The sequence below is a fragment of the Falco rusticolus genome, chromosome 2 (assembly GCF_015220075.1).
Source record: "Falco rusticolus isolate bFalRus1 chromosome 2, bFalRus1.pri, whole genome shotgun sequence".
Lineage (NCBI taxonomy): Eukaryota > Metazoa > Chordata > Aves > Falconiformes > Falconidae > Falco > Falco rusticolus.
Window position 1 is genome coordinate 81360242 of NC_051188.1, and position 23479 is coordinate 81383720.

The following is a 23479-nucleotide window of genomic DNA, read 5'->3' on the forward strand; positions in this document are numbered from 1 at the left end:
CCCCTCCGCCACCGAAGGCCGCAAACCCCGACTCGCCCCTCCACCTCCGGGCCCGACCGCCCCGCCGCGGGGCTGGCCTCCCCCCGGTACCGCCTGGGCGGGCTGGAGCACCGGGGGAACCGGCGGCGGGATGGCTGGCGGCGGGGACGGCCAGTGCCCGCCGCGCCCGGCAGCCCCCGGCCCAAAAGCTGCGCCGGGCTCGGACGAGACCGAGACCGAAGCCGGGACCAGGGCCGGGGGCGGGACCGCCTCGCTCGGCTCCGCTCGGCCTCCGCCGCCCTTCGCCCCGCCCCCGTGACGTCACCGCCCGGTCTCCAGGCAACGGCGCCCCCAGCGGCGCGGGGCTCCCGGTGGGCCGGGGCGGCCATGGCGCTGCCGCTGCTGCCCGGGGCCTCCCGCGACCGGAACGTGAGTGACAGCGGAGGAGACGTCCCGTCCCGTCCTGTCCCATCCCGTCCCCTCCCCTGCTCCGGTGCCGGGGCTGCCGCGGGGGCCGCGCCGGCGTCCGTTGGCGCGGCCGCCCCCCTCGGGCCGGGCCGGGCCGGGGGCGACGCGGCCGCCGCACAGCGGGCAGGGGCAGCGCTCCGCCGGCCCGAAGGGGGGACAAGGGCGGAACAAGAGGCGCTTTGGCTGTCGGTGGGCCGGCAGGGCGGGGTGAGGCGCAGGTGCGCCCTGCAGAGTCGGCCCCGGAGGTGCCACGGCGAGGCCTTTCCTCCCGCTCCTTACCCGGCAGGTGGAAGGCGAGGTGCTGTCCGGTGTAGGAACCTGCTCCGGCCTTGCCTTGCCAGCGGGAATACATTGCAGCTAGGCCCAGACTACTGGCAGCTGCTGTGGGGCACTTTGAGCATTTGTTGCATCCCCAACAAAGCAAAATGGGGTGAGGCAGATACCCTCTAAATAAACCAAAAGTCTTTGCAGAGGGGGGTAAAAATGCACGGGATGCTAACATGGTTTTTCAGAGTTGCCAGTTCTGTTAACTACAGATGGCAGTCTGAATGTGTAAGATGGTATTTTTATCATGAGCTACAATAGCAAACAAAAGAGAAGGCTGCCATCGCTACTTCAAACTTGTTCATCAAGGATAGCTAGAAATTTGCTGAATACGATCTGTACCATGAAATGGTGCAGGAGGTAAGGAAGGATTTTGGGCATGGCACTGTAGCTGGTGCCTTCAGGAGGCAGATGAAGCAGTGTAGACTTCCTTAATAATGCTAAAATACCTGGAAGAGAATCTGTCGTTTTCACACTATGAACATGTTGTTAGAGCCCTCATTTCTGCATCCTGACTGCTGCGGTGCTTTGCTAGCTCCTGAGGCTGGTCTGCTGTGTGGGGTACCATGTAGAAGTTGATTATGTAGTTCAGGGATAATTTGCAAATGATTTGTCAAGACACATGTGTTAATGCCAATGATACCATGAACGTCAGTACCACTTCACTGAGACTTCTCCATGCTGTTAGCGTATCTGGAGCTTGCTTCATGAGCTAGGAATCAGCTCACATTAAGCGTGGTCCAGTGTAAAACCTCTGGCAGCTCTCTAAAACACCAAGACAGGTAGATGTGATCTTAGCAGCCCAGGTCCTGGTACAGGGATCATGAAATTGCGTAGAAATACGTGGACTCCCCAGCCTTGCTTGGTGTGTCAGCATTGCACAGGTGCATGCAAACACAGGGCCTCTTGCAGGAGGAGCCCAACTTAAAAGCAGCAAGGATCTTTCAGGCAAGTTCTTCCCTGTGAACAGCAGGTTGAGTTCCATTGTTTTAGAAAGAAAAAGGAAGGGGCTTTTGCTGACTATTCAGTCTCTTGCTGAATTCAAATTTGTATTGTAAAGAGTTGGTTGTGTATATAACACTTCAAGTAGCTGTTGAGTAGGCATATCAGCAACACTGGAGGAGGTGTGTACCATTGTTATGTGCTGGGTGGAAGCAGAATAGCTCAGCTTAATTTTATCTGTGACTTTATTGTTATCCAAATTTCAGTTTAACTTAATCATTAGCGGTTCTTGGGTTTAGAGTATGGTGAGTGAGTTGTCTCCAGAGCTCCACAAGAGCAGTGAAGAGGCTTTGTGACACACGTGGTACCTCCTTTTTCAAAGAAAACCCACAGTATTTGGCTTCACATGCTTGGGAAGTTACATATAGGGAGCATTGAACACTGCATGCTGGAGTAAGTATAGTTCATATATGTGTTATGAGAACTAAAGATGTGAAAACCAAGTCACAGTTGCCACAAGACAGCATTGTAAAACCATGGTTATACCCTTGTTAGGGCTCCATACTGCTCTTCTGAGAGTCCTTGAGATAGCAGAGTTAACTTGCCTTTCTTGAAAAGCATTTCTGATCTCCACTTAGTTATTAGCTATTAGATTTAATTTTATTTTCATAGAATTCCACAAATGAGAGGCTAAGAAGAGCATACTTCAAGGGGGGGAAAAGTGTCACTGCTATAGATAAATTGAAAAGGAAGAAAGTATTTTCACCTGTTGGTACACTGAGCATTGCCAGCAATACCTCTTATTGCACAGAAACAACAGCAGCAAAGCATGCCCTGAAGAAGGACAAGAAGAACACAGGGTGTTGCTTTTCCTGTCTACCCTTGGTTTATAATTAAGGGTATTAATTCCACTCATCACTGTTCAAGCTACTTTTGCAATCCTCTTTTCTCTGTCCCTAATGCTTCCACCTGCCTCATAGGCTCACGAAAGGCAGTGGAAGAGTACATACGCATTTTGTCTACCTCGGAAGTGTTTAGTAAGGGGCTGGGCTGTCTCCAGAAAGTCAGAGCTTTCTAACTACCTAACTAAGGTAGTTAGGGACACAGAGTTTAACTTCAGGCTATCAGGGACAATTGGCAAATGGGACATAAGAAATCTTTTCTCAGCTGTTAGGTCTCTGGATCTAAGAGCCACTGGCCCTTGTATTACCTCTCCATTAGGATTATTATTACTTTTAGCTCACTCTGCCGAGAACACTTACATCACTTACATCCTCTCCAGCCAGGAGCAGAAATGCTTCATCTCTGGCTGGAAGCACTGGCAGTGAGGCCAGGCAGCATGCGGCAGTGCCTGTCATATTCAAATGTGGGTGATCAGGAGAACCATAGAGCAGGCTGGTATTTCGAACACGGATTAGCCCATCTCCTGGCCAGTTGTGAGGCCCCCCTCTTCAGAGGGCCGTCTCATGGGCAGAAGTCAGGCCTTTCCCCTTGCTGAGGCTGGGGTGGTCAGAGTCTGTGCTGGGGCTGCTGCTGCCCCTTGGCAAGGCTGGTGCTCCTCTGTCGTGACAACCTTAGAGAAGTGCCCTTGTCTGCCTGATAGTCCTGTTGCGTTAAAGAGTTTATTAATTTCTTTATTTTCACAAACAGTAACTTGTGTGTTACCTGTTCAGAAATTTGACTGCATGTTGCATACCCTTGAAAAGGGAATTCCTTAATTCTTTTTGTTGTTGTTGTTGTTGTTGTTTTGTTTGTTTTGTTTCTGCCACTGAAGCCAATGTTTAAGAGCTGTGGGAAAACCTAGGTACTGTGGCTTCTACTTGCAGAGCCCAACTGATATTGAAATTGTGTAATAATGAGATTTTCAGCTTTGTTCATACAAGTTACATGTGTGTCGCCTGTTTGTCAGGGCAGAAAATCACAGATCTTGATAACCATCTTAGTCCTGCACGTGATGGAAACGTAGCATATAAAGGTTTGCTCTTTTACTGCAAGAAAAAGTTTGTGCATTTGGAGCCTGGACTGTGTTAGGGATGATGCTGGTTGCAATGCAACAGCTTCAGTACTTCCTTTGTTAGTGTTACTGGTCTACCTCCTGTCCTTAAAGGCAGCTGCCCCTTCTGATACCAGATTGATGTTCTTGCCTTGTATCAGCAGCTAACGGAGAGGACCACATATTCGCATGGGTCACATTTACCAAATGTTAGCCGACCAGTGTATTTTCTTGCCTGAGGTTTGAAATCCCTCTCAGAGAATTCTGTACAATAATTCTGCATGGCATTTCTCAGAGAATCAGGCAATAAGTTTATAGGTCTCAGGGGGAAAATACATCCTTGAGAATATCAGTTACTGTTGCAAACTTTATGGTGCAGTAGAAATTCCACATCTTCCTTGTTTACTGTGAAAGCTTGGAGGTGCCCTCAATTGTGCTGCTCTTGCTGTCTCTGTGTTTCCTGGATTGAGTATTTGCTGCTGCTCTTGTAATCATTGGCACCAAAAGGGGACATTTGTTTTTCTTGACAGAGCACTTGCCAACCTCTTTGTAAGTAAGCTGGCCTGCTGTGCCTTCCCTTCTTCTTTCCCTGGCCTTCTTTCCTGAACCTCTTCTACTACCTCCTGCCCCCTACTCCCCCAGAATCACCAAAACCAAATCTTCTTGTAGCTGCCTGTCAGGGTTGCATTTTGATCCTTTTACTTTATATCCATCTGTTGTCTCCTTTCGGACTGTACCAGATGAGTCAGTAAGAGCAAGCTAATAAAATCATAGAATGATTTGTATTGGAAGGGGCCTTTAAAGGTCATCTAGTCCAATTCCCCTGTGATGGACATCTTCACCTAGATCAGGTTGCTCAGAGAGAGCCCTGACCAACCTGGCCTTGAATGTTTCCAGGGATGGGGCATCTACCACCTCTCTGGGAAACCTGTTCCAGGGTTGCACCACCCTCATTGTAAAAAATTTCTTCCTTATATCTAGTCTGAATCTATCCTCTTTTAGTTTAGAATCCCCTGTCCTATTGCTACAGGCCCTACTGAAATGTTTTCCCCCTTCTTTCTTATAAGCCCCCGTTAAGTACTGAAAAGCTGCAGAAAGGTCCCCCCAGAGCCTTCTCTTCTCCAGGCTTTCAGCCTGTCCTCACAGGAGAGGTGCTCCAGCCCTCTGATCATTTTTGTGGCCCTCCTCTGGAGCTGCTCCAACAGGTCCATGTCTTTCTTGTGCTGATCCAGGCTGTTAGTGTTGAGGTACCTTGTTCTGAGATGTGTTAGGGGGACAGCAGAGTTGCTGGGATCAATGTCTTAAGGTATTCCTCCTTTTAAAGTACTGCTTAACCTCTGAACATACTGAAAACTGCAGCAAGCCAGAGATGATAAAAAAGTTGAAAATCGGTCACATGAATTTGACTGCCACAATGTGCAGCATTTACATGTATTTCCGTTGCTTAGCTGAAGCAACCAAGAGACTGTATGAGCGGTCTAGAGTAGTTCAGAAATGCCGTAAGTTCATCCTGATACAGGAATTGAGCAGGAGCTCCACAGTGAAGCTGCTGTTCTCAAGGTTGGAATTAAAAATGTATATGGGGAAGAGAACTGGATTGCTACCAGTGGCTTCTGCCATAACTCCCTGTGGGACTTGGTTAAAAACATGTAGCTCCTGAGACAGCATGTGTCACAGGGCTCCCTTATCACTCTAACCTCCGTGGTGAGCAATTTCCAGTTGCGTTTGGTTCAGCTGAAACGTGCAGCTCCCCAATGAGTTTGCTGTGATTCTGTACCAGAGTATTAAAAAGCAAAATGGAGAGAGCATGAGGCAATGTTCCCCAAGGACTGCAGTGCCTGAATTTGCAAAGCCAATAGCTGCAGTCAAAGAATCCTGACCTTTGCATTAGTCACTATTGAATGTCTCCTCAATATTTATTTCAGGCTCACCGCACAGAAAATGGCCAGCCTTGTTCAGCAGATCTACAGCCTGTTCAGTTTAGCTGCATTAGCACAGCAGACACAGTAAAGCTCTTTCCCTGCACTCTTACAGATTTCTTTTAGAAGTCATTTAATATTACTGTGGAGGTAACATGATGTTCTGTCACTATTTTAGGCTGGATGTGGTCTGAGTTCATTAGCTGAAGTTTCCCAGATGTCATTTTTCTCTTTTGTGATCTTCAACTATAATTACTCTTTTTCTTGAACTTTCTTTTGGCTTTTTTTTTACTTTGTTGGTTTGGTAACTGTGCTGACTTTTAGAAGAGATTGTTTTGCATATGGGTTTAAGTGCTTTTCATGGAGAAGGGGCTTATAAGTAATACTGTGATTGGGAATCTAGAGCAGTCTTTCTGTCAAACCCTAAAAAGTTACAAGAATGCCACAAAAGATTCTTAACCGTTGAGTTGGAGCTGTTGGGCCATGTATTTTTCATATCAAATTGTGAACGATGTTGCAATTTCATCCCTAAATTCTAGAAAGTTTCCAGCAGGAGAAAACTGGATTACTTTGATGAACACTTTACCACAAAAAGTAGTAAAGCTCACCAAAACCCAGAAACAGTTGAACAGCAAATGCTTCTAGAAGAAGCCTTAAGGACTTGAAAAGCTTTCCTTTGCTCAGGAAAACTGCCTCCCTCACTGTGCTTTGATAACTATGCCTTTCTCCCGAACTCATGCTTTGGTAATAGGGAGAAAAGAATTAAGTACTTGCTGTGCTAAAAAGTGAATCTGTTCTATAGCACCTTCAGTATAAATCAGATGTTTCTGCTGTGAAATTTCCCTTTTAAAACTCAGTTTGACTATAGTTATTTCACATTTGAACTGATAAATGCAGAAAGCTCCCTTCCGTTCTGACTTGTCCCCAACCCTTTATTATTAAAAAAAGGAAGAGAAGAAGAAAGGGCAGCTTAGTAGCGCCCAAAGGAGAGGGAGAAAACTATCCCAAGTGCAGGTGTGTTACAAAGTGGGTGCCAGAGCCATCAGTGCTTGTCTGTTCCAGAGTCCCATACCAGAAGAGCACCTGTGCTCGCTTCTTGAGGGAGAGTTGGGATGACCACATGAAGATCCGCTCCTAATGCCCAAATGTCAGTACTGACGCTGCACACTGAAGCATGACATTTTATATAACAGCTCAAAAAACAGTGCTGATATGAAATATTTTATTTTGGGCATTATTCCTGCAAATATACACCTCTTTTTTTAAGTCTTATTAAATTCCTGGTTTGAGCAATGCTGTGTGGCCGGGGTGCCTGTGGGTTAACTAGTCATTACACAAGTATTTTATTTTATTGAGCTTCCCTTTTATTCAGTAACCTTTGTTCTTGAGTTATAAACATATGGTTCAGGAGTACTTATTTTTTTCCTTTGTATTATTCTCTAAACTATGATACTTACCATGTCCCCTTTAATTCACCTCTATTCAAAACATTGCTTAGCTTTTAAGTATCTTCTTTGGGGAAGTGGTTCCATACTCCTGATCATTACTGTCCCCAGTATGTGGCCCTTATTTTGTTTTGCAATTACTTTCAAAGTGTGCTGGCTAGCCCAGGTTTTGTTAACTTAAGCAGGGTATGGCCACTGATGATTATGGTATTAAAAATAGTAGGTATTTTATTATTTTTCATACCATTGTCCTTGCAAAAGTGGTATGCAAATGGATTTTAAGGAAATGTTAAGCTAAAGTGGAGATGAAGGTGTTTGTGTCAAGGGCAGTTCTCCGTCTGGGTCATTGAATTTAGAGCACTGCAAGGCAGGTGAAGAGTTCAGATTGTAACCTTCAGTGTGCAGTACTTTGTATAGATGAGCACTGAATGTTCTGAGCCATGAGGTTGGTTAGCTGCCTTTCAGATTCCTCACTCTCTTTCGTATTGGCAGAATGAAGTAACTACTCAGTTACTTTTAGATTTTGCTGCTTCACTGCTTGCTTGTTCCCAGAACTGCTGTGCTGAGCATGTACAGCTACGTAATCTTGGAGCACTTGAATGCTGCCATGATGAAAAATGATTATTTGTACCATTTTTTGATTTATGATAGTAACTTAGAGTTGTCTACACCTTTTTGGGAAGTAGTGATTTAAATATATGTGTGTGATGATTAGTGATACCTAGTTTTCCAAATGTAGCGAGGGAGACAGTTTTGGCTCTTTTCTACTTTACTGACATACCTGCTCTGGTGCTGCTGTGAAAAATTTTGCTGTCCAGCCTTTTCCTCTGCCCAGGGCCTTCTATGTGCTTGCCAGAACATCAGTTCCTCTCCCTTCAGCCTCATCTTCCCTCATGTTCTCCCAGGCCGGGGGAGGGCACAGCTGTGGTAGTCCCCATCTCCCCTTACTAGGTGTTCCAGGGTGCAGTTACCCAGTGACCCTTCTCTGCCTTCCCCGACAAAGTGTGTCAAGGGTTTGAGAAGGCGGAGAAGGCGAGGGAGGGAGGAATAGCAGAGCAAGAGGGGCTAATGAGTTGGGATTGCCACTCATGGGAGGAAGGGTTAGTGGAGCTTTCTGTTGGCTTTTCCTATTTCCCTGTCCTCTTGTGTGAGACTGATACGTGGGGTTGTTAGGGCATTGCTGCCCAAGCACAACTCACACCGGCTGCCTGCATCCAAGGGAACTGTCTAGCAAAGCAGGCAGCTCATTAGGAGGGGCATTCCCACAGGCAGGGCTGGTATTCATGTGAGGCCAGAGGCTTTTCTATATCGCTTCAAGACTGGCTTCCAGTCCCAGCCAAGAAACGTGAATCGGCAAGATGGGTTTCTTTGCAGTTGGTTGTGCATATTTTTTTAAGTACTACATCCTTAATTGCCTGAAAAAATAGTAATAATATAAAGAAATCACTACAGAGACCTTCTTTTGGAATAAGCCCAGATGGAATGAATATTCTGTTTTTTGATTAAGGTCCAGCCTCCCAAAACTCAAATGTATTCATGTAAGGAGCTATTTTTTGTGCACTCGGGGATGCAAGTGTAAATAGGATCTTTGACATAAGTAATGAGAGCAGGCTGTTCTCTGGTACTCCTGAACCGTTTCCGTTTGTGCTGTGGAGATATGTAGAAAAGGTTTTTCCCCTCTACCTTTTGCAACAGTTCTCATGGGTGACTTGCTTCTTTCTACCGTATGTCTCAATCCTTGTTGCCGGGAAGGAGGGGGGCGGGAAACGGCTGGTATCATCCTGTCTCTCAGCCAGGGTAAATTACTGAAATATTTTTCCATTTTCATCTGTAAGGCTGGCAAATTGACCACTGAAATGTGTCACTTCACTTGAATCATTCCAGTTGTTACAGGTTTTTAGACTGCATTAAAAGTAATCATAGAGAAACTCTTACATGTTTAATCCCTCTTGCCTAGATAGTTAACGCTTGTGGATTTAAAAACAAACATGGTTGTTTTTTTTATCTTTTTCTTCCAAACTTTTGACAGATTGGGAAAGAAAAGTTCCACAAGTCACAGCACTGGGGTTACTGCAATAATGTTGCTATGCTGGTTGGAGAAGATAAACCTGGAATAGGAGGTGAACCGTTACCTGGTCAGAAGCTGAAACCTAAATATGGTGTGTTTCCTGAAGGAATAGGGAGTGATGCTCCTGCTTGGGTAGCATTTGACAAGCAGGTACATTGAAATCTGTATTTGTATGTTTTTTTATGAATAGCTACAATATGGCAAAGATGGCATGTAAGTGAAATTCAGTTAGTCATATATTTCGGAAGTTTATTTTGTGCATGCAAAAAAAGCTCATAGGTAGACAAAAGGAGTGGTAACATCTATTTTTCCATCATATTGGTATGTTGGACAATTAATATAAACATATATCATGCCATACAGCAACATAAAAATTATTTCTGTATTGGGGTACATCCACAGGCTATAAAAAAAATGAGGGAGTGGTTGGCTTATTTCTCTTTAGAGAAAATGGTGACAGTAAAAGAATTATTTGGCGACCTGGTAATAATGAATGTAGGGCAGGGCCCAGTCCAGGCGAAAATGTGCATGGGCACCTATAGGCTTGGAATTCACTTATGCCATCAGGTTTGCTTGCTCAAAATCCTGTTGACTTTTGTGTGATTGGTTCATGTGTAATATAGGTATATTGTGTCATAGACACAGGAATTTAAAATCAGTATTTTTATTTTGGAAGAATGTATTGACACCATTAGAGAGTTATCAAATAACTGTAATTTGTGATGATATGAATTTTGTAGCACAGTCATTACTTTCCATGTTTAAATTTACATTAAATTGTAGTTAGCAGTGTCTTATTTCTAAAGCAAAAAGCCTACAATCAGGGAATGAAAATGATCTAGAAAAAGAAATCATTCAGCAGATCACAGAAATGTTGCATGACTAAATGAGTACGGTATTTAAATATTGGGAAGAATGGCTAATCTCGTAATTTTTGCTTTAAAAGAAAAAGCCATGCAGGTAATTGCAGTACAATTACACATTTGTCTCTTTGACAGACCAGAACTACTGCAGGAAAATATAAGGCTTGAACAGATGCACATGACTTCGGTTAGCATTGCCTCTGAAATCCCAGTATTGCTCACGTAGTGTTCAGCAATGTGTTCAAGTATGAATTGGTCTAATGTGCCAAAGTGTTAAGACTTCAGCCAGGCATGCACTTGCTTTATCTACACCCTTCTTTCAACAGGGAGCTGTGCCTTGGCTTCTCAAGTTAACGGGGCTTGGACCCAGCTTTATGAAATAAAGGGGGTAGGCAGGAGGCAGTGGGGACCTTCCACTGAGCATCAGACATTGAACTCGGCTGGTGAGATGAGCTAGCTGGCCTTCAGAGGTTCCTTCTCAGTGTATTCCTCCACAGGGCAATGTAGGACAGCAGTTTGCAGGTTTGGAATTGGCCTCCAGAGGGCTCATGTGTTTGCATTAATTGCAGGCTGTTAAAGGGTACTGCCCAACTCATTTAGCTTTCTCACTTACGAGCCTAGAGTGCAGCTATGTCCTCCACTGCTGCAGTCGGTGACAGCAGAATGGACGACATGAAAAATAGTTTGAGTAGGTGTTTATCTTTTTAAATGTAGTCTGCTTTCTTACCATTTTTCTTTGGTTTCTAACTTTCAGCAGCACCATAGTAATTCAAGGAAGGACAGGCATAAAACTTCATTATTAAGTGGGTTGAGAAACAGCTTTTCCAATTTCATATGCCTGATAGGAAGCAGGTGTAAATTTGATTTCTTCTATGATTAAGTACACACACAGGGCCTCCTGGTCTTGAAATGACGTTTATAATTTGACTACCACAGGTGCCAGAGAAACCTTGTGCCAAATTTACAAAATACCACAGAGTTTATTCAATATTTATTACTTTTGGTTTTCATAGGTAGTGTTTAATTCTTTTAAGAGTAGGATGGGAACTTTGGACACAGCAATGTACTACAGACGAGACACGCATTAGGAAGTGTTACATTTCAAGTACTTTGAAAATGAACTTTGCTTTAAGAAGAAAAGTTAAGTTGTCATCTTTTCTGTTCCTTCTCCTCACCCTTCCTGAATCGTCTGTTTTGATCTGCAAAATTGCAGGTGGCTGCTGCATATGTTTCAGTCATACTCTAGCATGTTGTCATACACTTGCTCAAACTCCTTGAATGGAGTAGACCAGGGCATGTGTATGCTCAGTGAAAGAAATAAATACAGTTTATGTAGGACCTGATTGTGCTTGGATATCTGTGCAAGCAGACTTCTGACTGGCTGTTGTCTCATGAGACAACCATTCTCAGTAAAGATCATTGACAAAATTAAGAACAATTAGTAATCAAATAGGGCACTTGAACAATATGCTTGTCAAATGACTATACTCTGGTGGGACTAGCAGGATAGGGAGAAGGAGGTACTTCATCTAAGCGAGTTCCAGTGGTTTCATGGCTTATCAGCAGCTAGGCAAGGAATGAAATTCAGCTTCTTTTCAGCTGAACCCCAGGTTGTTCAGACTGGGATATAGTCATTCCACCACTGTAGTACCTTTTAAGTCTCCTGGAGTATTTAAGAGATTTGCGCAGGGCCCCTGGTCATTCCAGAACAGTAGCTGGAGGCCAGGAAAGATACCTTGGTCACCAAAAATGGCACTATATGCCAATGTTTAGACAAATGGAAAGAAGAAGAGATGTTAAAGGATGATAGAGTTTGTGTTGACTCTGTTGTATGTCAGATGTTTTATCTAGTGTTTTTGTGTTTGATACATAAAATGGTGAAATCCACAGTTAAAAATTACTGTGGCCAGAATAACTTTATTTATTTATTTATTTTCAACTATTTTATGTGTAGTGTGTTCAGAAACTTGTGTATTGTACTACTTAAACCATAACTGATGGTGTCTAGATTCTTCTGTGTGAAGATTTAATGCCATTAGGTTTAACTGGTAACAGTTATGTCATTTGATTATAATTTAAAATTTATTTCTCTAATGGTGATGGGTAACAGTGCAGATGGAGTTGATACCAAAAATGTGTCTGTTATATTGTTTGATGCATGCTGAAAATCAGTGGGGTCTTAGCCTTTGAAATAGTTTGCGGAAACACAGTTTTCTTCATCTTGGCATTTATCTTGCCTGAAAGAAGGGAGAGTGGCCTCTTGAGAAGTCTGACTAGGACACAGGGTGGCTGTTCCTGTGTGCTCCTGAGCAAGCCACTAGCTCTCTCTCCCCAGATGTAGAGAAAGAGGCTGTGTTTGTCTGTTGGGGTGTTTTAAAATCTCTGTCATTAGTATTCATGGAAGTACTTTGAGGTTCTCAAAGGCACATGCTAAAGGCATACAGACTGTTAACCAGTCTGTTCTGTCATTTAGGGATCTTGGCCAGCTTACTAGATTTCAAACATTTTCAACCCATGGTCTGCCAGATGCTTATGGAAACATAAGCAACAGCTAAGTTGTCTTTTTTTCAATGCTTCAGTCTGTCTAATGAATCAAGAATAAAGGCCATTGAATTTATTAAATAGAATAATTGTGAAAAGTGAAGTATGAATTAGCACTGATTTGACCCAAATGTGTTGGGGAGCAGGATGGAAACCTATGTTAATTAGTGCTTTCCTGCACATACTTACCACAGCAAGCATCCTAGTAGATAACTGAGATACTTCTTGCATGTTCCCTTAAAATTGGTCTTGGGGATTAAAGACCATAAATGATAGCAAAAAGTATAAAAGTTGTGTAATGATTTGGCAAGTTTGAGCTGGGATCTCCGCACATGAAGGCCACTGTAGTAAACCACTGATCACCTCACCCATGAAGGTGGGTTTTTTTGCATTATTGCGATTGCAAGAGACTATGAAGACCCATTGGTATACTTGCTGAGATTTCCCCACTCGCTGAATTGCAGGACCAGGTAAGTTTTGAAATTACAATATTGCACAGCTCTAAATTACTCCTGAAAAATGTCATTTCTGTCTGATAGTTCTTCAGTACCATTCATTAGACAGCTTGCAAGGTCTGCTTAAAAAGATCTCTTCTTTCCACTTACCTCAATGGTAAAGCCATTACTGTCATAATGCACTTTATTTTCCAGCAATTCATTGAATAGCAGTCTAAAATTTGCTTCAGGACCTAGGTAGCTCATTGTGTTATCAAAGTGCTTTGTTCAGAAGATTTTCCAAGCAGCCCGCTGATAGTTTTATATTTGATTTACTTCTTTACTTTAGAGTTCCATCTCTGCTTAGATGTTGTGATAATAAAAATGCCAAGCAAAGAATTTTAAATTTATGTGATTTAATGTGGATATCTGTTCTTACATTTCTGAGAAATAAATCTAGCTCCTGAAATCCATACATTTAGTTACTTACAATCTATGGAAGTTTATCTTATTGACATATTTTGCAAAAGCATTGGGAGATTTTGCTGCTTTATACATATTTATTGTTTTTAATAGGTACTGTCTTTTGATGCCTATTTTGAGGAAGAAGTGCCTGACCAAAACCAAGAACTATATAGAATCAGACATTGTAAAATATACTTCTACCTTGAAGATGATACAATTCAAGTGATTGAACCCCAAGTGAAAAATAGTGGCATAACTCAAGGTATCTATTTTTGGTAGTACTCTTCTTTTTTTTTCCTTTTTTTTTTTTTACCCTTTATATCTTTCTTCAGTACAGTCTTGGTCCATTCCAAAAGATACCTAACATGGCTTCTTGTAGTTAAAATGGGATGTAAGTGAACAGCCATAATTGTCTTTTCTTGTATGGATCATAATGTTAACTTTTTTTTATTCTCTTAGTTTGAAGATGTAGATTTTGTAAGGCAGGATCCTCTCTCATACTCAAACATACATCTTTCTCTCCAATATAGTTGTTTGAAATCATATGATAGTAGGTCTTTTGTCAGTGTTGTGTCACTTCTGCAAAAGCAGTTTGTGTTCTAGATCTTCAATCCTGAGTCTGGCTCCTCCCATCTTGGCACTGACTCTACTGGCAGCTCTGTAGTTGTTCATTAGCTGCTGCAGTATCTCTGCTGCCATTGAAGGAGAGCACCTTTTGTGACTCTGGCTGTTGATTCTTCTATGATTAAAGTGTCCTTGGCACAGCAATTTTTCCTTGACTCCTCTAAGCTGAGAGGCTGCCTTGCCTTAGTGTCACATCACTGCACTTGGGCCAGCCTGAGGACTTTTGGAAGAGGGTTTACTGAGCTGATTTACTGGAGTATTAAAGGACTTGGTTTACATTAAGAAAATGTGATCTAGCGGTCAGCATCCTGTTGCAGAAGGGGAGCACAGCTGCTGTTTCTTGGTGTTTATGGGTCACTGCCAGAATTAAAGAAGTTTTCAAGGGATATAGTCCAGATAAGCAGGATGTCTTGGGATGAGTATCTTGGGATGATTGCGCCTCCCAATCCCTGAAGATATTTTGTACATTCTGGTGGATCTTACAAAAAATAAGTTAACCGTTTAACTGCCATATTCTTTTCCAAGATGAGCAGATGCTATCAATCTCTCTGTCTACAGAGTAGGATAATATTTAAAGGTGTTATGTGCATCATTACTGTTAGAGCTGGGATATAATTACCTGTGAATCTTTTCTTAAACCAGTACTTCAGGCTCTGCTCTCCCAGTGTTGACTAGTTCTTCTTGCCAGAAATCTCGTTGGCTCTTCATCAGGAACTGATTTTGAATTCAGAGAAACCTTGTCCTACTCCTACCTGGGCAAATGCTTTTCCAGACCTGAAGAAAAGCATGTCGTATCTCTTCTCCTGGGAACTTACAAGTTAATTACCCTCTTTCTGCACTCATATGCATAAGGCAGGAGACATCATTGTGTTTAGGTTTTCCTTGACCTGTGTGTCACAGGCGTGGGAGTGACTGTTTTTTGGTATTTGTGATTTTGTGGCTTTGAACAATGACCGTTGACAAAGGAAGTACAGTTAACCTGAGAGGCAGAGGTGACATTTTTGAAAGGGAAGGTGGAAGCCAGGTTCATTAGAGCAGGATAAAACAAATTTAAAGCTGATTCCTTTGAATATAGGAGAGAGTAATTTTCATTGTCTTTGTAGTATCGGTTGTGCAGGCTGCCCCTTCAGGCCTGATGTTCCTGGCAGCCTCGTCATGTTCCTGTGGTGACAGGAAGGCTGCAGTTTTCCCTCATTTCAAATGGTTGTTGGAGGCACCTTTGGTACCAAATCTAAAATTAACTGAATAGTATTAGAGAGAAACAAGAATTCTCTCTGTCTTCCATGCAAGGATATTTTGAAGGCCTCTATGAATTTGTATGAGTACATTATGTGGGATAAATGTGTATCTACAATGTATTAAGCTGAAGGATAAGAAAGAAATGTTCCAGGATCTCGAAGTACACTTAATTTATTTGTTGCTGGTGTCTGGGCTGGTAAGGAAGCTCTGCATATTGATTGTGTGTAGGAAGGAGGAGATACTGTAGATTGAAAGGCCCAAGGACTGTTAGGGACGTATTTAGACTTCACAGTTGATGAGAAGACCTGGGCCCTATACTTTATCATAAACATCTACATAAATATTCTTATTATCCTAGACATTAATATGATGTAGAGGGAAAAAGGTGGTGGGATGCCTGTCAGAGATTTTTTACTCATATGCACTTGGGCATTAAATTCATGCTGCATAACTGAAGACCAAGCACAAAGTTGTTATGTTAAAGGAACTAAATATGTGCTGTTGAATATATGCAAAGGCAGTGTTTCTTAAAAAGAAATCCCAAAACACTAACTGCTAGTCTTACTCCGTTTTCAATCACAAATTGGCCTGTTGCCTCTTTTATTGTATTTATATATATATATATATAAATAAATACATATATAATCTTATTCAAATTCTCTGTCCTGACTGGGAATTTGTAAGCCTGAGAATAACAGAAGTGTAATTGTCTACATTGTGAAGCTTGTAAACTGAAGCACAAAGGAATGAAAATCTTGCCCATGATCGTGCAGAAAAGGTCGTAACAGGATGATGAAGGGAACTGAAGTTCAGGATCTTAACCATAATGCTGTCCTCTGCATGTCTGCTGAAATGCAGTGTTGCAGTTAATTAAAGTGCCAGGGAGAGTTCAACTGTAGGAGAGCTTGGGTTGTTGATAGGCGAACTGTACTGAATGGAGGAGCACAGGCATGGGGATACGAAGGAAGAAAGGACAGTGGGAACATCAGGAGCAGGATAGGCTCAGTCTGTGTGAGCAGTTGGAGAGTTGCAGTGGCAGGAAAGGGGTTGTGTAAAGGAGGAACAGTGAAAAACAGTGATGGAAAAAGTGGAATTGAGCTGTTGAAGGCAGAAAGTGGTGGGGATCTTAACTTGGATGTTTACCCCAGTGGGAAAGATGTAAAAGAGACAGCTGAAATGGCTGTTCTCAGCAGTCTTCTTGAAGAGTAGATATAGCAGTGGTGGGGTAGATCAAAGGCAGGTGGTGGGGCAGATCAAAGGTAGATCTTCTTAGCTTGGCTGGTTAATGCCTTAAGGCCATGGGTTTACCCGTGCTTGTGCCATAACCCACAAATGAGAGCTTGATGATCTGAATGGGTGTCCCTGGGCATGGTGGGATCAGAGAAATGTAGTAGTTTCCCACCGTACTCTCCACTGTGGGTAGTACTTGTGGCTTTGCAGAAAAAAATAAAGAGACTTATGGACTGCAGGAAGATTTGGTGAAGCTGTGGTCAAAGAAGACAGAAGAATTTAAAACTTCAATTATGATTTTACAAAACTAAAAAAACTTGGTTTCGGGGGGAAAACCAGCTAAGAAACGTACTTTTACTATTGATCAAACCCTCAGAGTGACAAAGTAAATGATCTGTGGGAAGTGTATTTCAGTGACTTTAAAAAATGCTTTATGGAATTGGCTGCTGTACTTGGACATGAATTTGGGCAGATAAGGTTGCTACTAAATAACTGAAGTTTAAACTTCATTTAATTTTGGAAACTGCCTTGCTGTAGTTTGAACTTTGGAAAGTATTAGAAGCATTAGAAGAAATCTATACAAACAGAGATTCAATGCAAAACACAAAGGAATGCAGAGGCCAACCTGAACTTTAGAAAACAGAATCAAAGCAAAAAATACCAGGACACTCACAGTGCACAAGAACTAACTAAAGATAAGTGAGTACAGAGTGAAGAGAAGGATGGTAAACTCGACCACATAACAAACTCCACTGTTTTCTTCCAGAACAAGAGTGCTAGTTATTCCTCCCATATAAAAATAAATTCTCCCATAGAGAGCCAGGCTCAATATGGCAGTGCAAGTGTTTTGTAGATCTAAATTCCCAGTTAAAAGGACTGTGGCTGGCTGATACAGTCTTATCAAAAGGTCATTTATGTCCCATGGGGTTGACTGTAGCTTCCAGTGTAATCCAGACCCTGCAAGCCAGAGCAGAGTGGAGCAGCTGGCTGGTTTCCCCAAGGTCAGCCAGCTGAAAAAGAGAGTGGAGCAGCCTGCTGGCTGGGTTCCCAAGGCCAGCTGGCTGAAGAGGAGGAAAGCACAAGCGGGAAAGTGAAGCTGCAGTCAGCTCCTCCAATGTGACCGATTATCTAAGAGGCCTCCCTTGAGGCCTGGAAGTAATTGTGATTTTGCCTTACTTGATGGTAGCCTAGATGTTTTGAGATGAGTGAGTAAGTGAATGTAAGAAGCCCCCTTGTTTATTGCAGCAACAGTAGTGGTTGCTTCTCCTCCTTTCTGTGCAAGCAGTCGAAGAGTGTCCAAACTCCAGGTGTTACCCATTCCTCTCTTCCCTCTGATGCACTCTTGAGTAGTGCAGAGGGAGTCAGAAAGCTGTGCTGAGGAAGTTCTTGATACCACTTCATTTCTCCTGCAGAGCAGTGTAGCAGCAGAGATATAATCATTTGCTGCTCAGCTTCATGAGCTGCCCCGTAGTCAAAAAGCCTTCACTACTATTCAGGTCTTCTTAAGCTGCTGCTGTAGTTGCCAAATAATCAGAAGCCCTGAGAGAAAAGAAGATACGCTGCAGATTATGGTGTGGGAACTCATTGCCACCCTCACTGTCAGAGAAAAGCAGTACTTCAACTTCCTTTACAAGAGCACAGTAGAGAGCTTTAGCCTGATGAGATGCAAATATTTAAAATAATGCTTGGTGGTGCAGTAGGATAGCCTGCTCAATAAACTAACAAAAGAAACATCAAGAATAGCCATCCATCCTGAGCAATCTGAGTGTTGCACATGCCCAGATCCTCCTTTAACAGCTTGTAGCAAATTTCTAGAAAAGTAGAGATGTAATTATTTTCCAGAAGGAAGGACAATTTTAAAAATGCTGTTTTGAAACCTAACCTCAGCTGATCAGGTTTTATTAAATTTCAAATTCAACAATATGAAATGTATCCTCTACATGTGTAGATCAGGTACAGTGATACCTAATAAAAGCAAAGGATTGCTACAGATATTATCTTCACAAGCCACTTTCCATTAGGAAGGAAATTCTTATCCCTCAGAAGAAAACGGGCATGTGTACTATACTTTGAAAAGTGATATGAAAAACTAGCTGAAGGCTTATTCACCAGATTGGAGGTGAATATGCCCTCAGAAAACACCTCATATTAGAAAATTGTGAGCCATTATGTTTCCACTAAAATGATGATTCAACAGGATTTGCATTTATATAGAGGACTATTCTGACAGCATATTATCTGATGATTTTTGTAGGGGTGACTGAAGGATTAGTGTAAAACAGGTAACATTTTAAAGTATGTGGTTTTGTTAATGGTAATGTGATGCAGTTTTGCATCATATTATAATGTACTAATTACCATGTTTTCTAACATTTCCACAAGGATGAATCTTAAATATGTGTCTAAGTAATGTTTAAGGAGGTAGAGGTTCAAATTTGTTTTACAATCAAAGGTCAGTAACCAGAATATCGGATTTGGTACATGTGAAACATCAGAATGCTCAAGGGTTCTTAAATAATTATTTTAATGAGGACATAAAGTAAATCTGCTTTGCTGCTTTATTCACGTGAAAAATTAAGGGTATGTTTTCATTGTAGGAGTTGGAAGTTAACAAACAACTCAGATAATGTAGCAGTGGAAGGTATTTCATACAGATTAGTCCTTGGGGAAATAGAGCGAACAATGAAGAATTTCCGTGGACTAACTTGGGAATAAGGCCATTCAACAGCAGACAAAACCACACAGAGATATCTTTCTCTGTCCTTTTCTGCTTCTCTTTATCCCCTCTCTCCCCAGGCCCTCCTCCACCCCCACCTACCTCCAAAACAAAATAGCAGTGCTGGAAAATCATCAAACGGGACTCAGTGGGAAACCCTACCAGATGCACAGCTGAAGGGCACTGGATCCAGTTCTGTAGTGAGAGATAATGAGATAGACCTTTTACATAATTGTGTCTAATAAACTGTTATTGTAGTAGTACGTTAGTACTGGCACTATTTTTAGTTCTGGAATTTTTTTGTGTTTACTGTAGTTGTCTTGAAGTTGAACCTTTTGTAATTACTGTAATTTTAAAGTTGTTTGGAACCCATGGTAGCAAGGAATTATTATAATAGTATGGGTTGCTGGTTCCTCTCTGGTCTTAGCCAGTGGGTATCTGCATTATAAAGCTGGTGTTACAGAGGTGTCTGGCTTGGTAAGCCCAGTGAAGGTCCTGAGGTTGAAGGCTGGTCGATCTTTTTATTCTCTGCAGGGTATTTTCACATGACTATATTGAGGTATTGATGTGGCAAAACTTTCACTGTTGTCCTTTTTGTTCTCTCATAATGCTGAAAAAAAGTTTAGTCCCAGGTATGCTGATCTGCTGTTCTTTGTGAACTCTTAACTTTATTCAAAATAAATCGTAGTTCGTCATACATGCAGCTGCACACCTTTCTTTAATGTATGTGTCACATTTTTGTTTAATCTGCTGAGTTTATATGTTGTTTCTAAAACAGTTGTAGTATCACCGGATCATTGAGGTTGGAAGGGGTGTCTAAAGATGCCTAGTCCAACCCACCTGCTCCAAGCAGGGTCAGCTAAAGCCAGATACCCAGGGCCATGTCCAGTTGGGTTTTAAGTATCTCCAGGAATGGAGACTTCACAACCTTTCTGGGCAGTCTGTTCCAGTGTTTGATCACCGTCACAGTAAAAAAAATTTTCTTGTGTTAAGATGGAATTTTCTATCTTTTAATTTGTGCCCATTCCTTCTTGTCCTGTCTGTGGGCACCACAGAGAAGAGTCTGGCTCTGTCGTCTTCATTCCCTCCCATCAGCTATTTATAAACATTGATTAGTCCACCTCCCCCCCTCCTCCCCCCCCCCCCCCCCCACCCCCCGCCATCTCTGTTCTAGGCTGAACAGACCCAGCTCTCTCAACCTTTCTCTATGAGAGATGCTTCAGTCTCTTAATCATCAGCAGTGAGTATATTTGAAGCATTACCCAATTCATCAATGTATTGTGAGTTTTCCAGGTGATAGACCAAGAGCAGATTCCTTCTCTTTTATGTGTTAAATATAAACAAACACAATGATCTCAGAATAACAGTCCTTTCATTTGAAGACTATCGGAAAATTTAAGTGTGTGCTTACTTTAACAAAGCTAAAATGTCTGGTTTTTTTCTTCTGCTCCACCCTCCCGGCCTTTCTTTTTCTTTTGGATAGTGTTCCTGTTAGACTATGGGTTATGAGTTCCCCGGCTCTGTATTTTTGAGCTGGATTGTTTACTGCAGCCCAGCAATCAGCCCAGCTCATCTCTGTGGTCTCGACTTTCAGTGTGCTCCTTAAGGAAGCTTAGTTGAATGTGCCTGCCTCCATGCTGGATAGGGTCACACTTTTTTCCTTGGTAGGGCAGGTTTTTTCTCTAACCTTAGCTACATATGGCTTTTCTCACCCTGCAGAACTTACAGATGAATGTTGTCCCTCCCATACAACCCCACCACATGGTTTTTGCACAACTTTATGGGTGTGTTTTTTTTTAAAAGAAAAGTTAATGATACTAATGAGTACTGGAGACTGCTGTTGCTTTTAAAAAAAGACATCTCTTTTCATAGTGAGAAATAATACCGACCTGTTATGTTTGCACCAACAAATGGGAATTTATTCCAGTGGTTCCAGTTTTCTCCAGAAGGTGGTAATTTTCTGTATGAACCTCAATAAAATACTAGAACTTACAGTTACAGAAGATGATCAGTGTGAAATATTGTTGTTATTAAAAAGGATACTCTTACCTAGTAGTTCTTTTGTTAATGGAGGATAATTTTGTTTGTCCCATATGGCTTCAGCTGTTTTGGTCATATCAGCATAGAAAATTAGCAAGTCTGTGATGTGATCCTTAGAGCAAAGGATATTTACTCTATGAATTTATTCTAATTCTTTTACAGGAACTATTGTTCGACGGCATCGGATTCCACTTCCACCTCCTTATGAAATCAGTTTCTATACTATAGATCATTTTAATATCAACATAGAAGTAATCCTTTATGCCCGAAAATACAAGATTATAGATTGTGACCAGTTTACAAAACATTTCTTGAGGAAGATGGGAGTTAGATTAAATCCTCCCGCAGATCGCCAGATGACCCTACACCAAAGAACGGCAAAAGGTCAGATGAGGCAGTAATAGTGAAAACTTGGGTTTAATAGAACTGCCATTGCTATTAGTAATATGCATTATATAAAATATTTCTCTAATAGCAAATAGCAAAGTAGCTATTTCAACATAATAAATCCCAAGAAAAAACTTGCTTTTAAAAATTTTATTATATGGCTCGTTGTACTAACATAGTGAAGTCCAAAATATAACTGATTTTCTCCTGATGTGTTTCACACATCTTTTGAAATAAACCAAAATTAATTGGTAAAAATAAAATAAACCTTTCAGTATTAAACCAAAAAGAAAAAAATGGACCTATTATATGTTCTACTTATGGTTTTGCTCGAGCTAATTTAATGATAATAAACACTTTTAAAATGTTTAAAGGAAGATCTAATTGGAGTTGTGGTTCAAGCACATCCATGGCTTCCTGCACACTCACTTGGTCTATTCATATGTCTATCTTTCATGTCTACCCCACATGTTAGTAACAGCCCTTTGCATATATCAAAGCAAATTCTTCTGCCACACAGATACAGCACTCTGCCGTTTTAAGGATTGTGAGGTTTTATTTTGAAGGCCGTTCCCCCTTCCATGAGTATATGGGAGCACATCCATGCCCTCCTCCAACAATGTCACTCACTGCTCCTGGTTGCTATGTGGATTCCCTCTGCAGGATTTGGGGTCTTTTCTCTTTGTAGTGGGAGTGATGTTTTCTGTAGGGAATAATGACAGTTCTTTCAGTTCTGTTTTTCTTGAATAAATGAGTGCAGATGGCACACTATTTTTCTCTTGACCTGACTCGGCTAGGACTGTTGGTCCTCGATATGCAGCCTGTCGTTATATATCCAGCCTAATACTCTGAAAGCAACAATACTCCCTGTGTCTGTTGCATTCAACTTAATCCTTCTATTGAGAAACTGCTGCAGCTCTCAGCAGCAAAATGGAAGGTAATTATGACTGAGATGTGTAGGACAATTTGCATATCTCTAAGGCACTCTCAGGCCAACATGTTGATTCACTTCATTGATACTTTTAGGGTTTTTGCAGTCTTCCAGTGAAAAGTAGTATTTGTAGTACGTCTCCTGTTCTGCATAGTGGTGACGCAGGCTAGCCATGGGTTCCTTTTCCCTTGGTTAGGCCCATAGGTGCAGGTGTATATTGACACATCTGACTTGTCTTGATATTGGCAGACTGTCAGCATTACATATGGTACTGTGTCACCTGCTTAGATTACTTTTTTAAGGGGAAGAAAAAAGCGCAAAACATTCAAATATTGTGCATACGTGTGTCTAAAGAGAATGGAGCAGGGGAAAAAGCTTTGTGAAATGAGAGCATCAGAAGACCAAAAATTACTCAAAATCTATGTCTTAGTATTCTCAGTGTTGAGAAATTACGGTAAAGTTTTTTAGCAAATTCTGGATGCTTTATGCTCTCACTTTCCTGTGACATATTTGTGGAAGGTAATTTTTTTATTTATTTAGTGTGTATTGTGTATTGCTTCTGGACTGTTCTGAGCAAAATTAAATCATTTGCACCAGACTCTTAATAGATGTCCAGAAAATGAAGGTCTGGAGGAAAGTAAGGAATATGATGAGATAGGAAGTGGCATCAATGAAAAATGTAGCAGACCCCTTAGATTCATATTTCTGTGTTGTGGAGGCAATACCCGTGGATGCTGTTATCTGGCTCTGTCGCTCTATTTGGTTTTTCATTGCATCTTCAAGGGTCAGGAGGGAGGAAAGATGGTACTGGGAAGGCAATAACTGGGTTGTAGCAGTATGAGCATGATGATGCCTGAAATGGAAGGAGTGC

At 41.9% G+C, this 23479-nt stretch overlaps 1 protein-coding gene across 1 annotated transcript in view; it reads left to right on the plus strand.

Moving 5' to 3' along the window:
• Nucleotides 1-318: 318 nt before the first annotated feature.
• Nucleotides 319-23479, plus strand: part of EFHC2 (EF-hand domain containing 2) — a 61375-nt gene continuing 38214 nt past the window's right edge. The window contains 5 exon segments of the mRNA XM_037378373.1: nucleotides 319-408; nucleotides 9100-9288; nucleotides 13553-13703; nucleotides 21453-21648; nucleotides 21650-21674. Of these exon segments, the coding sequence (XP_037234270.1) occupies nucleotides 367-408; nucleotides 9100-9288; nucleotides 13553-13703; nucleotides 21453-21648; nucleotides 21650-21674 (603 nt within the window). The 5' untranslated portion in view covers nucleotides 319-366.